General features: G+C 58.2%; 3 protein-coding genes across 3 annotated transcripts, besides 1 other annotated feature; all 3 read left to right on the top strand.

The window, feature by feature from the left end:
* The first annotated feature begins 318 nt into the window (after positions 1-318).
* Positions 319-838: a repeat region.
* Positions 839-1184: 346 nt separating this feature from the next.
* Positions 1185-2819, top strand: LPMP_201950 (hypothetical protein; the record flags this gene model as incomplete). The annotated part of the gene is made up of 1 exon (XM_010700094.1): positions 1185-2819. One exon carries the CDS (start codon positions 1185-1187, stop codon positions 2817-2819), a length of 1635 nt encoding a protein of 544 aa, XP_010698396.1.
* A 999-nt stretch (positions 2820-3818) lies between these two features.
* LPMP_201940 (ATP-dependent RNA helicase-like protein) lies at positions 3819-6116 on the top strand (the record flags this gene model as incomplete). Its single annotated transcript, XM_010700093.1, has 1 exon — positions 3819-6116. One exon carries the CDS (start codon positions 3819-3821, stop codon positions 6114-6116), a length of 2298 nt encoding a protein of 765 aa, XP_010698395.1.
* A 931-nt stretch (positions 6117-7047) lies between these two features.
* LPMP_201930 (hypothetical protein) lies at positions 7048-12843 on the top strand (the record flags this gene model as incomplete). The annotated part of the gene is made up of 1 exon (XM_010700092.1): positions 7048-12843. One exon carries the CDS (start codon positions 7048-7050, stop codon positions 12841-12843), a length of 5796 nt encoding a protein of 1931 aa, XP_010698394.1.
* Between the last annotated feature and the right edge of the window lie 1392 nt (positions 12844-14235).

The following is a 14235-nucleotide window of genomic DNA, read 5'->3' as shown; positions in this document are numbered from 1 at the left end:
CCCTCTCAGCGTGTAGCGCGTCCTTTTGGCTGTGACGCAAGCGCTGTCATGAGTGCTGTGAGGTGCACTGCTTTCCCCCGCTCCTCCCCATTGGCTGACACTCCTTCGCCGTGCATTTCCCGCGTTTGTTTTGTCGCCGCCATGGGGCAGGAGCAGAGATCAGCAAAGGGCTGTGTGTGTGTGTGTGTATCTCTCTCTGTGTGTGTACATCCTTGGCTCACGCATTACAATGCCGCCGCGCTCCCCTTTGCTGTACCGCTTTATTTTTGTTTGATTGTACAGTTGTCTCTTATGCATTTGTTCTCGCTCTCTTTACCACCCTGGTGCTAAGGAAACACCTCAGCGTGGGAGCGGGGTCCAGCACCCCCACTCAATGTGAAGGGGAAGCAAGGCAGCACTCTATCCCCTGGCAATGGCAAGCCACTTCTGGTGGTGACAAGGTCAAGCACTTGAGGCGCAGAGGAGGTCAGAGTGAATATCACCACTGATGCCGGCGCTCAGGTCCGTGGATGGTGTGGCGTCGGAGCAGTCTGCGACCGTGAACACGCTTGTACCGTCCATGTGATGGACCGAGTGTCAGCGTGACTTGAAGGTATCTTAGCAAGCCTTCAGCGCCTACTGAGGTGGCTAGTCTGAGCCACCGAGAGGGTTTTGCACCATCAGGTGGCGACCGGCGTAATGGGAGTAGCTGCGAGATGACCTGCGAGATGGAGGGAGAGGTAGAGTTTGAGAAAAGGGCCGTGAGCTCCAGTGACTGAGTCGGCCGTAGTGTTGTAGCGCATGTCTCTGCAGCTGCTCTGCTCTGCGCGATGGGGGCGGTACCGGGACCAGGGGTGGGCGCGGAGCTGGACTTGTTTACTACGGTGGAATGGACGCGTTGTGCAACACGAAAGAAAAAACTCCTGCCCGGACGATAGCAGCCCACGACGGATACATAAGGAGCGGCCTCGCAGAATGTAACGTCCTCGGTTAGTTGGACTCTCAGCCCCTTCTCGTTTCTTCTGCACTCTTTTCATTTTTTTTTCCTGTGTGTGCTTGATTGTGTTCTTGGCGGAAGGTGTGAAGCGAGTCTACCCCATTGTCGTCTTATCACAGCTTTCTCGTTGCACACCTGCACACCGACTGCGCTGCTCACTTGTAAGCGGTGAGGCGAACTACAGTAGACTCCGAAAGACGTGCGAAAAATGCTGAGCCAGAGTCGTCTGTCCTCTAATAGGACGATAGAGACGGGGGAGGGGCTCAAGAAGAAGGACGCGTGGGATCGCCGTATCGAGTCGACGCTGCAGCAGCTGGGCCATCTCTACACTAGCCACATCGAACCTGTAGAGAAGTGCTACGACTACAACGTGTTCCGCCCCACGTGGTTCGCCGAGTCGATCAAGCAGAAGCGGCCGTTCGTGACATTTCTCGGCCCTTTCTCAGCGGGCAAGTCTTCCTTCATCAACTACCTGCTGCAGGGCGATTACCTCCTGACAGGGCCACAGCCTGTCACCGACAAGTTCACTGTCGTCATGTATGGCGAGCGATCTCAGCAGATCCCTGGCCGTGTGCTCATGGCAGACAGCGGACAGCCCTTCCGTGGTCTCTCGCAGTTTGGCGACGCTTTCGCGGAGTTCTTCGCCGGCGTGCTGGCACCCCACCCACTACTACGCTCCGTCTCGTTTGTCGACACCCCTGGCGTCCTTGAAGCGGCCGGCGATGCCCACTTCCGCCGCTACGACTACATTGAGGTGTGTCGATGGTTTGTTGAGAAGAGTGACCTCGTCTTCTTCTTGTTTGACCCGACAAAGCTAGACGCCGGGGCAGAGCTGCGGCAGGTGTTCGGGAAGGCTCTCCGCCACCACGAGAGCAAGATACGCATCGTGATGAACAAGGCTGACTCAGTGCGGCCGCAGGAGCTGATGCGAGTGTACGGCTCCTTGTACTGGAGCTTGTCAAACTTGGTGCGCTCAACGGAGCCGCCGCGGCTGTACGTGTCCAGCTTCTGGGATAAGCCTTACCGCAGCGGCACCGACTACGCCCTTTTTGAGAAGGAAAAGGAGGACTTGTTGTACGAGCTGATCGTCACGATCCCGCTGCAGTCGCTTGACCGCCGCGTCACGTCCGTGATGCGACGCGCCCAGGACTTGCTTCTCTTCGTGCTTATCTGCGCTACTTATCGCACCCGCTTACCGGTTGTTTTCGGCAAAGGTAAGGCAAAAGAGCGCTTCTTTGAAGAGTACGAGACCATCATCCAGGACCTGGCTTCGCGCTACCACGTCAGTGCGAACAACTTCCCCAACGTCAAGGATGTGCGCGCGTTCCTGGCCAAAGTGGACTCCAGGGACTTCCCTGACGTGGAAAAATTGGAGAAGCGAGGGTGGATCAAGCTGCTTAAGGACTCCATCGAAACAGACCTTCCGCGCTTGCTCCAGCCATTGAAGGAGCACTCGATGAGCGATCCGCGAGAGCAACGCGACGCCATTATGCTTCAGAGAAATTACATAAAAAAGCAGGCCATTGCAGCGTCTGATGCGAACGCGGCCTCCGTAGCGAACCTTGGCGGCAATAGCCCACCTCGAGCGGCCGCGGCACTCGCAGTATCACCGTCCATCGCAGCTGCACCTGCCGTGAGCAGCCTCCTGTCTACCCCCGACACGCAGATGCAGATGATGACGCTGCTGATGCAGATGATGACCATGCAGCAGCAGCAGCAGCAGGCTAGTAGTGCCTCGACGGGTCTGGCTAGTAGTGGTACAACAACGGCGGTGCCAAATGACCAGATGCAGCTCACAATACAAAATATGATGACTATGATGCAGCAGCAACAGCAGCAGTAGGGATCTCAGCAGCAGCACTACAAAAATGAGCGAGACGAGAGAGGCGACTCTCTTACCCTATATTGCACCCATGAGCAAGAAAGTAATCGCCCAGAGGTGCGCCAACAAAGAAGAATAAGGTAGAGACCAGTAGAAGTGGTAGGCTAGTATGACTTGCGGCTTCGTGTCTTGCCTCCTACGATTTAGGGAGGACTTGAGCGTATGATGATCTTCTTCCACGTCCTGGCATCAGTGCGCCTCCCCCTTTGTGATTATTCTCGTAATACTTGAAACACACAACAGGACTCTCTCGCACGTTTTTATGCTCCGTGGACATGTATGCTGCGTATGAGGGCGGAGGAGGAGGACAATGGCATCTTTTGCTTGGTAGTCGTTTTCCATTCCTGTCGGCCCTCTTCCCTTCTGGAAGACCATCGCCTCCGCTTGCAGACGCGCGCGTGTCATGGGAGCATCGAGGGCGTTGTTGTTTGCGTCTCTCTCTATATGCGTGCCAGTCTGAGCGCGTTTGAACCTCGAGTTGATTTGGTGTCTTCCTCATCGTTTTCATATATATTTTTTCTCTTTTGGCTTTGTGGAAAAGTCTCTTGTTGTGCCCCCATGGTATTCATTTCACCCTTTGGTTTGTTGTGTTTACCTCCTCTTGCGCGCGCGCGCTCGCTTCTTCCTCCCGTACCTTCCAACGGGAGAGGGCATCCCGTCTTGTCAAGCGCACCACCTCGACCCCAGCGGTGGGCAATGTGAAATACAGTAAAAAAAGAGGAAGCAATAATCTCGTCTTTTTGGGCACTATAATGCCCTCCGCTCACCGAATGCAGTTGACGCTCGTTTCATCTGTGGATCATGACTCCCCATCTCCCCATCCCACCCCATGCACACGGCTCTGCGAATGGCAGCGACGCCAGTCGCCATGTCATATATGTTTTAATGGAATGACTCCTATGCTCTGACATCAAGCCCTCTACCTTCTCGCGTTCCTTTTTTTCCCCACTCTTCTTGCCGATGGTCACAGCACACCTCATGGCCCTCAAGCGCGTACGCAGCGAGGCCACTGAGAACAGCGAGGTCGGGCTCGACGACATGCTGGTTTCTCAACTCGCTAAGAAGCGACCGGACGTGGCTACCTGCACCTCTAGCTCAGCCGTGAGCCCTTTCACGCAGCAGCCCTTTTCAGCCCGCTACAAAGAATTGTTGATGGCGCGTCAGCGGCTGCCTGTGTTTGAGAAGCGCCACCTTATACAAGAGACGGTGCGCACTCACCCTGTCACCTTGCTTGTAGGCGAGACCGGCAGCGGTAAGACGACGCAGGTCCCTCACTTTCTTGCGGAGCTGCAGGGCACATGCACCGGCGTTGTCGCATGTACGCAGCCACGCCGTATCGCGGCCATCTCCGTTGCCACTCGTGTGGCCGAAGAAATGGACGTGCAGCTCGGCGCACACGTTGGCTACCACGTCCGCTTCGACTCGCGCAAGTGCAACGCCACGCGCGTGCTGTACATGACGGATGGCATGCTGCTTCGCGAGGCGTTCACGGACCCGGACCTCACGAACTACAGCGTCGTGGTGGTAGACGAGGCACACGAGCGGACTATTGACACAGATGTGGTTCTCGGCTTGCTGAAGCAGCTCCTCACACGCCGACCCTCTTTCCGGCTGGTGGTCATGTCGGCCACGTTGGACGTGGCGAAGATTCAGTCCTACTTCCCTTGTGCGCCGCTCGTGCATGTGTCAGGGCGGATGTACAATGTTGACGTCTTTTACATGCCAGAGCCGGTGCGCGATTACGTGGAGGCAACCGTGTCCTGCGTACGCCAGGTGCATGAGCGCGAGCCGGCAGGGGATATTCTCTGCTTTTTGACTGGCGAGGCGGAGATTGAGCGAGCTGTTGCCGCACTACATCAGGCACTGGGCTCGAGCTCTGCAGGCGCCTCTAAGGAGCAAGGCGCTCCGGTGCAGGGTGCAAGAGCAGACTTGACGCCTCTCAGTACCTTGGCTGAGGACCTGGCGGCGCCGGCGCGGCCGACGGAGGTGGTGGTGTTGCCTCTCTACGGCTCTCTTAGTCTCAAGGATCAGCAGAAGGTGTTTGCCACCTACCCTCCCAACACACGCAAGGTTGTCGTGGCCACAAACATCGCTGAGACGTCTGTCACGATCGACGGCATTGTCTACGTTGTAGACTGCGGCTACCAGAAGCAGAGCTTGTACAACTCCGAGGCGCGCGTGGACTACTTGCTGCCAGCGGTTATCAGCAAGGCTTCCGCAGAGCAGCGCAAAGGTCGCGCTGGCCGTACGCGGCCTGGCAAGTGCTTCCGTCTCTTCACATTGGTCGACTTTGCCAGCTTTCCCGATCAAGCGCACCCGGAGATACTGCGCACAAACATTGTGAACACCGTGCTGCTGCTGCTCACCCTTGGCATCGCTAACCCGTGCGAGTTCCCCTTTATCGACCCGCCTTCGGACCAGGGCATGAGTGACGCCTTTTACCAGCTCTTGTACTTCGGCGCTGTGAACGATGGGCTGGAGCTGACGGACTTTGGTCGGCGTATGGCAGCGCTCCCTGTGGATGCCTGTTTGGCACGGATGCTGCTTATGGCACCCAAGCACGGCTGCGGTGCCGACACCGCGGTGGTGGCGGCGATGCTGGAGGCTGGAAACGCGTTCAGCCGTCCGCCAGCGAAGTTGAAGGAGGCTCGCGAAGCGCATGCGCGCTTTGACGACGCTGACGGTGACCACATTGTGCTCTTTCGCGTTTTTCACGCCTACTTAAAGAACCAGCAAAACGGCAAGCGCTTCTGCCACGAGAACTACCTACGGCACCAAACCCTACAGCAGGCGGTGCAAGTGTATAACCAGCTACGGTGGTCGATGGGCCAGCTCAAGATACCGGTGCGGTCCACCTACATCCCGGAGCGCGACTACGTAGACACGGTGGCGCTCCGCAAGGCGGTGCTGGAGGGATTCTTCACCCAAGTTGCCCGTCTGACCCCTGCCCCATCCGGTAGCCATAGAGGCGGGGTGGATCCAACGACACGCATCTACCGTACTGTCCGGGACGCTTTGAGTGTGACGCTGCATCGCCAGTCCGTGCTGGCGGCGGTGCAGAAGTCCCGCGCACTTCCCGCCTGGATCGTGTTTGACCGTCTAGAGGTGCAGGGGGACGCGGGCACGTTTATCCGAACTGCCTCAGCAGTGGAGGTGGACTGGTTGCTGGATGTGAGTCACTTTTACACCGATCTCAGCGAGATCCCAGATGGCGATATTGCGCAGGTGCTGCGCCGTGCTCAAGAGGCACGAAAGTGACGCACACCCGTGCAAAGGCAAGCGTGAGGGTGTCTAGTGCGGTGGCGCGGACCGTAGTCGCGTGCTTGCCATCCTCGTGCCTCGACCTTGCACTGCGTCCCATGATCACACGATGGAGAACTCTTACTTGCCGACTCCCCCTCACTGCCATTGAAGGGATGCATATCGAGGACGTCACCCGCTTTACTAAAATGTAGCACACAACACAGCAGACCAAAGGATGTCCCTGTGTGACTGTTGCTCGTAGGCTTAAGCCGTTTTGTCGATGGCGGCCATACTTCACGACGAGGCACTATAAGCTCAGATGTGTTCCGCTAAAACGATACAGGCCAGCCTTTGTACATCTCAGAGACGTAGGGAGCAAACGCCGCAAGCGTCCTCTCCTTCCTCGTGCACGCGCTCTCGTTGTTTTCGAATTGTTCCTCACCGTATGTCCACGACCCGACTCAGCTCTTTGTTCCCGCGGCTTTTATCCTTTCATATGTCCTCCCTCATGCTGTTCTTTTTCGGCCTACAATTCAGCCATTGAGGCTTGCGAACAGGAGTACCCACACACCTCTCTCCACGTATACACCTTCCACCGGTGGGCGAAGCGGAGGAGGTGAGAGAGAGAGACGGTTGCCACATCACCTCCTCCTTCCTGCCTTTCTCTCCTTCTCACCCGAAAAAGCACACGCACACACAAAGACGGGTGCGAGTTACAATACACGACTAAGAGGCGAGTCGCTGCATGGGGCATCGACTCCCCCCCCTCTTCCTCTCCACACGCACGCTACCCATCCCCCGTATGTGTGGCTATAGTCACAGGTCCGTACCTCGACTCCCCCCCCACACTCCGAAAGCACACGTTGTAGACAAACATATTCGCATAGAAATACCCAACAATAGATCCTCCCTTCTTTTTTTTCTTTCTGCTTCTCAGCGCACTGTCATGAGCAGCACTTCATTGCTTCCACCGCAGCGCGGGGACGCTGTGCAGGTGCAGTTCGTGAACACAGACGGCAGCACCATCGCTCAGCGTCCCATTCCTATTGAGGAGCTGTTGCAGCAGCAGGATCACACCATGGATATCAGCGATGGGATTGCACTGCGCCTCGAGGCGCTGAATGCTGAGCAGGACTACAGCGACGACGACAGCAGCATGTCCGACGGCACTGCTGACGATAAAGAGGGTACCGAGGGCGCAGTTGCTCGAGGACACGCCGTCGCTGCTGCAACCCCGCCTCCCGGCACGCGAGTCACCAGAGACTGGTACGAGGTGCTGGATGCTCTACGACGGGAACAGTTGGATGTGAGACGCGCCATGACTGGGGTTGAGGAGGCCATGAGGAAGCCGAGTGAGGGCGAAGGTCGCCTTGTCACGCGACACTCCAAGAAACTACGTTGTGTGGCCACGCCACTGAAGCGATTTTCCATTGCACCGAGCACCGAGGGCAAGTCCATCGCTGCTGACGCGGCACCCAGGAGCGTGCCGCCGCCCGGTGCGTCTCGGCGAGAGGTATGGGCCTCTCTCGCTCCGGCCAAAGATGTGTATCCGCACAACTACAAGGTTCTTCGCTACGTCTCTTACATGCCCGCGCTGGACTGCCGGCGTTTCCGCCCCACGGCACTTGCCTTCCACGCCGCGGCGTCGTACTTGAACCGCAAAGATAGCGGCCAGCGCCTACTCGTCTACGGCGGTGTTTCCTTCGGTACCCGCAGCGTAGAGCAGGAGCTGTACGAATTCTCTGTGCTGACGGGCAACTGGTGCCGCATCGAAGGGCGACAGCTCGTCCCGGCCGGCCACTATGGCCACACAATGACGGTGGTCGAGTGCTTTGACCGCCTCGTGGTAGTGGGCGGCATCGGGCCCGGTGGGGCGACCGTTTCACCGAAAACGAGGCAGGCGTGGAGCACTGATCCGCTGCGTGCGCCGCGGTATCGATATCTGTGTCCACTCTTACATCGTCCTGCCGGGAAGGTGGCGAACATGTTAGCGCGCGCCGGTGGGACGGCTGCGCCGTTGCCCCCCACACCATCGCCCCCGTCGATCGGCTTCGTATCTCTGCTTTTTGACATGAACCTGAGCGATCAGAGCTGGCGCGCTATTCAGCCTCCCACCCCTTTTCCGCTAGTGTTTCACACCAGCGTTTACTTTGGCACGGAGCTCTTTATCTTTGGTGGACTCACGGCTGATCTGCACGTGTCTTGGCAGCTGCTTGCCATCAACCCCGGCACGTACGCGGTTCGCCGCATCCAAACAAGTGCTAGTCCGCCCCGTCGAGGCCGACGGGGAATGGCGCCAGGTGATGAGGGAGTGGAGCAGGAGGGGAGTGGCAGCGACGTAGACGTGGATGAGACCGACGGCCCGGGGCCACGTTTTCTGCACACGGCAGTGCGGTACGGTCAATACATGATCGTCTACGGCGGCTACGGCACGCAGAATGAGGTGCTTGATGACTGCTGGGCATTTGACATGGCGAATGAGCGCTGGGAGCAGCTGCGTTGTCGCGGCGGGGCAGCCGGCCGTGCAGGGCACGCGTGCTGCGTCGTTGGCTGCCGCATGCTCGTCACAGGTGGCTTTGAGTCATCTCTAGATGAGATCGGCACCTCAACGTCGCCAGTGACGACGGTGATGGAACTGAACCTCGTGCCGACAGTGCAGGGTGAGCACATGTGGCGTGCAGAGGTGCGCGTCCAGCCACCGTTGCCGCCGCTCGCCTTCACGCAGTGCGCCCCGTGCGGGGACGGCCATTCGTTTCTTCTCTTTGGCGGGCTGACGAAGCCGGCGCGACACCCTACTCGGTCCCTGTCGGTCGGCAAACGCTCCGCATCCACGAAACGCCGTGCAGCGGCCTTCAGCGAGGACGAGAGCGATGCGGAGGATGTAGCGGAGAGTGTCGTGGAAGCAGATCACCGCTCCGCCTCTCGCAAAGTGTCTGAGCGTGGAGCCTCTGTGGCGGCGCGCGACGGACTTTGGAGGAGGTTTGCACCATTCGACGACGGCCTTGTTCTCACTTTCCCAGAGAAGCGGCGGCACAGTGTGGGGGCCAAGAATGGGCCGGTGGTGAATGCTCTCGGCGTTGAAGTGGACCCTGAGGAGCTGCCGCAGCACTTCAAGGCTTTTGTGCGACGGCAAGAAGACTTTTTGAAGAAGAAGGACGCCACCACCGTGGAGACAATGCGCAAGACGACTCTGGAGGAGCTAGAGGAAATGGAACCGGCGCTGTATCTTACCGATGCCGAGATTGAGCTGCTGATGCACCGGAGCGAGGAGTGCTGCATCGCGTTTTCTGAGCGCTACAAGATGAACATGCTGCCGAGCAATGTGCCGGACCGCGAAGAGCGCGTGCACCTGATTGAGGAGTGCATCTCCGAGAGTCGACAGGTACGGGATGTGATGCGGTCTATGAAAGGTTCGACGCCTGGCGTTACCGCTGTCAAGTCAAAAACACACCGCAAGCGTACCGGGCAAAAGTTCGAGGACTACTCTGCCGCGAAGCCCTTCCGCCGTGTCGTTGTGATGCAGCTGATTACCAGCATCAACAACCACCTGTCACGCATGCATCGACTGAACAAAACGTTGCGGACTGTGGACTGGCCTGAAAAGAAGGGTTTCCTGGAGGCTATTGACGATATGCAGAATTCCGTCCACGCCGTGTCACGCGCCATCAACGGCGTTCTCAACAAATACATCCAGCATCGAGTCGAGTCCCTCATGAAGGGCGTAGAGAAGCATAAGGAGGTGATGCGGATGCTCACGGAGGTTGTGGAGAAGAATCGGCACGACAAGATATGGGGGATCGAGGAGGCGCGAAATGAGAAGCGAAAAGAACAGCAGCGCGCTCGTGCCGCTGTGGTGCCCCTTGGGCACCCAGTGCTCACGGTAAAGCAGGCCCCCAGCCAGAGGCGCATGCCATCAAGTGCTGCACGTAGCAGAAGTTCCTCGCCGGCCGCGATACGAAATCGCTCCACACCCAACTGCTCGCTGGGTGTCGGCTATCACGCTGATGAAAGCAAGGCTGTTGCATATGTGATGGACAGGGAGTGGCATGATCTGCTCAGGCGCACCAGCATGGTAGAGAAGTGTGCCGGTCGTCTGCGCCGCTACTGCGAAGAAGGCGCGGCGACCAGCGGCACAGCGCTGCCACCATCGCCGCCATCCGTCAAAGACCCCCTGTTGACGCATTTGGCGTCGCCGCAGGCACCTTCTGTGATGACTCAAGTCCCGCCCCCACTACAAGTGCCCCCACTGGGGTCATTTGACCCGATAGCGCCACCTGTTCTCCTGCCCACCGGCGTGCCGCTTGCGGGCCTGGTTACGAGTGAGGCTCCTGGGGCCCCTCTTGCGCTAGCGTCCGCATCAACGATGGGTGAGGCTGACGCCGCTCGACCGCGCGAGATTACGATTCAGCGCTCAAACGAGCTGCGAGTCACTGCAGCAGGGGTTGCTGAGGAGGTACGCAAAGCAGCTGTGAGCCTGCGCACTGCGCTTACTCAGGTAGCTGCTGAGACGCCACTGGCGAGGTCGGCAGCCGTATCGTTGTCGTCTAAAATAAGCCACCTGACAGCCGCACCCTCGCAGACGACCGTGGGTACCGATGCCGTCACCCACACCATCCCTGTTCCACAACTGTCAGTCCCCACAGTAGTATCGTCTCACACGGCAGCAGCACCGACAGCCTCTGGAACCGCGCTTGCTGCCCGCTCAGCTCCATCGGACACGAGCTCCTCTTCGTCATTGGGATCGTCACGCTCGCCTTCTTCTTCGGGGTCTTCGGCACCGGCAGCCCCTGCCGCGACTCACGGTCCATCACCCCAGCTGCTCTCGGGAGGCTCCTTACCATCCGCAACGACGACCCAACCAACGTCGCCGGGCTATGTGCCACCTCCAGTAACGGTGCCCGTGATGCCAAACGCAGAAGCGGCGAGTGCGAAGGTGCAGCAGCCGGACCTCCCCCTGGCGGCCCAGTCTTCGCACAATGCCGCAGCGGATTCTTCACATCCTAGCCACAATGCAAAGGATACCGCTGGCTCACCGGCGCAGGCCTCCACAGCTCAGAGGCACGCTGTACACCTGAATACACTGCGCCCCCTTCTCGCAGCGAGAGAGTCTCTCCTGCAGTTCCAGGATAAGGTGATTCTGATACGCCTGAACAAGTGGGACACCAGCGACCTCGCCGGCCCACCACAGGACATGAAGGTGGAAGAGCTGTACAAGCGGCTCAGCAAACTCCTGACGGGGGTGACGCAGTGTATCACAGCCAGCTTCCTGACCAAGGCTGGCGCGAGGCCACCTCGTCTCCGCCCCGCTCCCCTTTCTGTCGGTCCGCCGCCGCCGCCATCAAGGAGCAAGAAGGCAGCAACGGAAAGAGGGACCAGCGGCGTGATAACAAAGCGGTCCTCACAGTCGAAGTCGCTCACCTCGACAGCAGCAGCACGTGCGAGCTCTACACCTGCGGTCTTTTCGGAGATGTCGTTCTCCGCCGCGGGAGATAACGAAGGGGGTTCTCGCAAGGACCACTGCCCTGCAGAGGGGGCGCTGCACGGCACCGCTGAGGGCAGCGTGAGGGACACTCTGAGGCTGAAGCCGCTTCCTCTGCCCTCTTACGACCAGGACGCGAGCGCGGGTGACGAGTGGCTCACGAGGCTCTCTCGCCCAACCGATAATGGCGCAGCTGGTGTTCCTCTGGTGTCGAACGAGGCGCTTCTGCGAAATGTCCGGTCAGAGGTTGCGCCTGCGGCTCTCTCATCTACCGATACGGCAGCCCTAGCTGCTATGCAGGTTCATGCAGTGTACCCGGGCGCACGCACAATACCAAATACCAACGCCGCTAGCGTCGTGTGCGGCAACATAGCTGCTCCGATGATAACGGGTCCGTGGGCGCCCACAGTCCCCTCAATGCAGACAGGTGGCTCCGCGTTTGTTGGGGCAGCAGCACCTGCCGTCTCGCTGAGCGTCGTTCCAAAGGTTGTACTGCCGGCAGGAGCGAATGGCGTGTGCACCGACAAGGCTGGGGCGGCCTTCATGACGCAGTCGTCACTGCAGCGCCGGCGATCTACGATTGCAGATCTCATGCAGCTGCGTCACCCCTTCCAGAACAGGTTGAGTAGCGGCAACTTGGGTGACGGCACAACCAATATCGGCGACGGGAAAGAGCCGGTGACTCGCGAGCCGGCTACAAGTGTCACGCGGGGTAACTTTGTCGTGAACGCGGAATACCTTTCTCGTGCTGCGCCGCATGCGTTACTGGCGGCGCCAACTGCTGAGGACCAGTTGCAGGAGAGCGCCAGCGGCGTGCAGCTTGCGTGGGCGGATGTCGATGAAGACTACTTTTACTTTGGTCGGGCTGTAGAAAAGCGCACGACGCCTGCCGCAGCGGTGGTGTCTGGTCCGCCCTACCTTTTTACCCGCCCAAGTGTTGGCGTGGGTGTGTCACCACCAGTGGGATCGGTGGTGGGCTCACCGCGTGCGAATGCGGAGTGGGTAGTTCCGCCAACGCGCGACATCACCGGTGTCACTTCTGTGTCGGCTGCGCCACGCACACGCTCCTCTACGGCGCGGCGCAGCATCAGCAGTCGGCGGGTGTCGGATCACTATTTGCTATCCACAGCCTCGCAGTCGCTAAAGTCGCACACAGCGCGGCCAGTTGTGCGCAAGGAGGGCGCCAAGCACAATTTCTATACTCCTGGGGAGCTGCAGCTGATGCACGCACGCGAGCGGCTGCGGTCGAAGCCGTCCAAGTGATGGACGCGTAGCCGCATGCTGCTTTTCTGCGCGAGATCCACTCTGCGGGATTTCATCACGTTTCCATCCTTTACCGTGGCAGTGTTTGCCGATGTGCGGTCGAGAGTCGCCTTTACTTCTTTGCGCAGGGGGATTTGAGGGGCGAGAAAGCGTCAATCTGGTGCACAGGGAGAGCGACGCGTTCATTGTCACTTGTCGATGAGTGGCCAGGGCACCCCCCGCATGTGTGCGTGTTTGTATGCGTGACAGCAAAGTCGCAGTGCTGGCCCTCGATGAGACGTCTCTTTCGACTGCGTCGCGTCTTTTTATGTGTCATTCGGTACTCCTGTCTCTGTCGGTGCTGGAAGCGATATTGTTTGTTGCTTTGGTTTCGCGCGCGTGTGTGTGTGTATATGTAGGTGGGTTGGTGGGTGTGCTTTGTTTCTTTGCTGTTCCCTCCGTAAAGCGAAAAGAGAGACTCTCAGTACTGCGCAAAAAGAGATAGACACCGCAGCGGACAGTCAAACCCCTCAATGGTGCTGGATAGCAAGCGTGGTGTCCTCGATGTTGGTGGCAGATGCGCATCGGTATTTCTCTTTCGGTGTTGCGACTCACTTCTGTGAGAAATCGGTGATATACAGAGGTGGTTAGGTCTTTGTGTTCTGTCGACAGTGTCGCATCTTCCCCATCATCGGCAACCCTCTTGGTATCTGCTTGCCATTTGTTTCGCGATCGCTGCTTCCTTTTTGTTACCTTTCTCTGTCCTTCTTTACTGGGCGTCCACCACCCTCCTCGCTTTCCCCCTTCAGCCACCTCGCCCATCATGCCCACCGCTGCGCATCTTGGCACTCTCATAGCATGTAAGAGAAAAGAAACAAGCAAACGAACAAAGTGCATTTTAGGGTCCTCTCTAGTCAGATTCGCCATGCTTCTGGGTAGCCGAGGCAACGCCATAGAGCAACATTTTCTGCTCCCGGACGAACTCACAAGCGACCTCAGCTGCTCCCTTTCAGCTCCCCCCTCCCCCTCATTTTTCTGGAGTCCTTCAAAAGGTGTTGCTTGTAAGCCTCTGCACGACTTTGGTTTTCTTCCTCACGCTCCTGCTAAAAGACACTTCTCCTACAAGCGGGCGCTCACACATTGCTGTCTTGCGCTGCTACGACGCTATCAACCAAGAGAAGAAAACTACGGGCTTTTTTGTTGTTCGAGTGCCTTTAACTCTTCTGAGCGAGCGCTTATCAAAAAAAAAAATAGACAGTAAACGAAAATGAAAGACTAGAATGAGCCTTGACCCTTCTGCAATCTTCTCTATCGGACTCAGTAACTGTCACCCACAATTCTCGCCAGCTCTCCATCCTCCATCATCATAACAGTACCCGTGTTATCCGCTCACAAGCATCCAGAAGTGCAGCT

The sequence above is a fragment of the Leishmania panamensis genome, assembly GCF_000755165.1.
Source record: "Leishmania panamensis strain MHOM/PA/94/PSC-1 chromosome 20 sequence".
In the NCBI taxonomy this organism is placed as follows: Eukaryota; Euglenozoa; class Kinetoplastea; order Trypanosomatida; family Trypanosomatidae; genus Leishmania; species Leishmania panamensis.
This window is presented reverse-complemented; position numbering and strand designations above follow the sequence as displayed.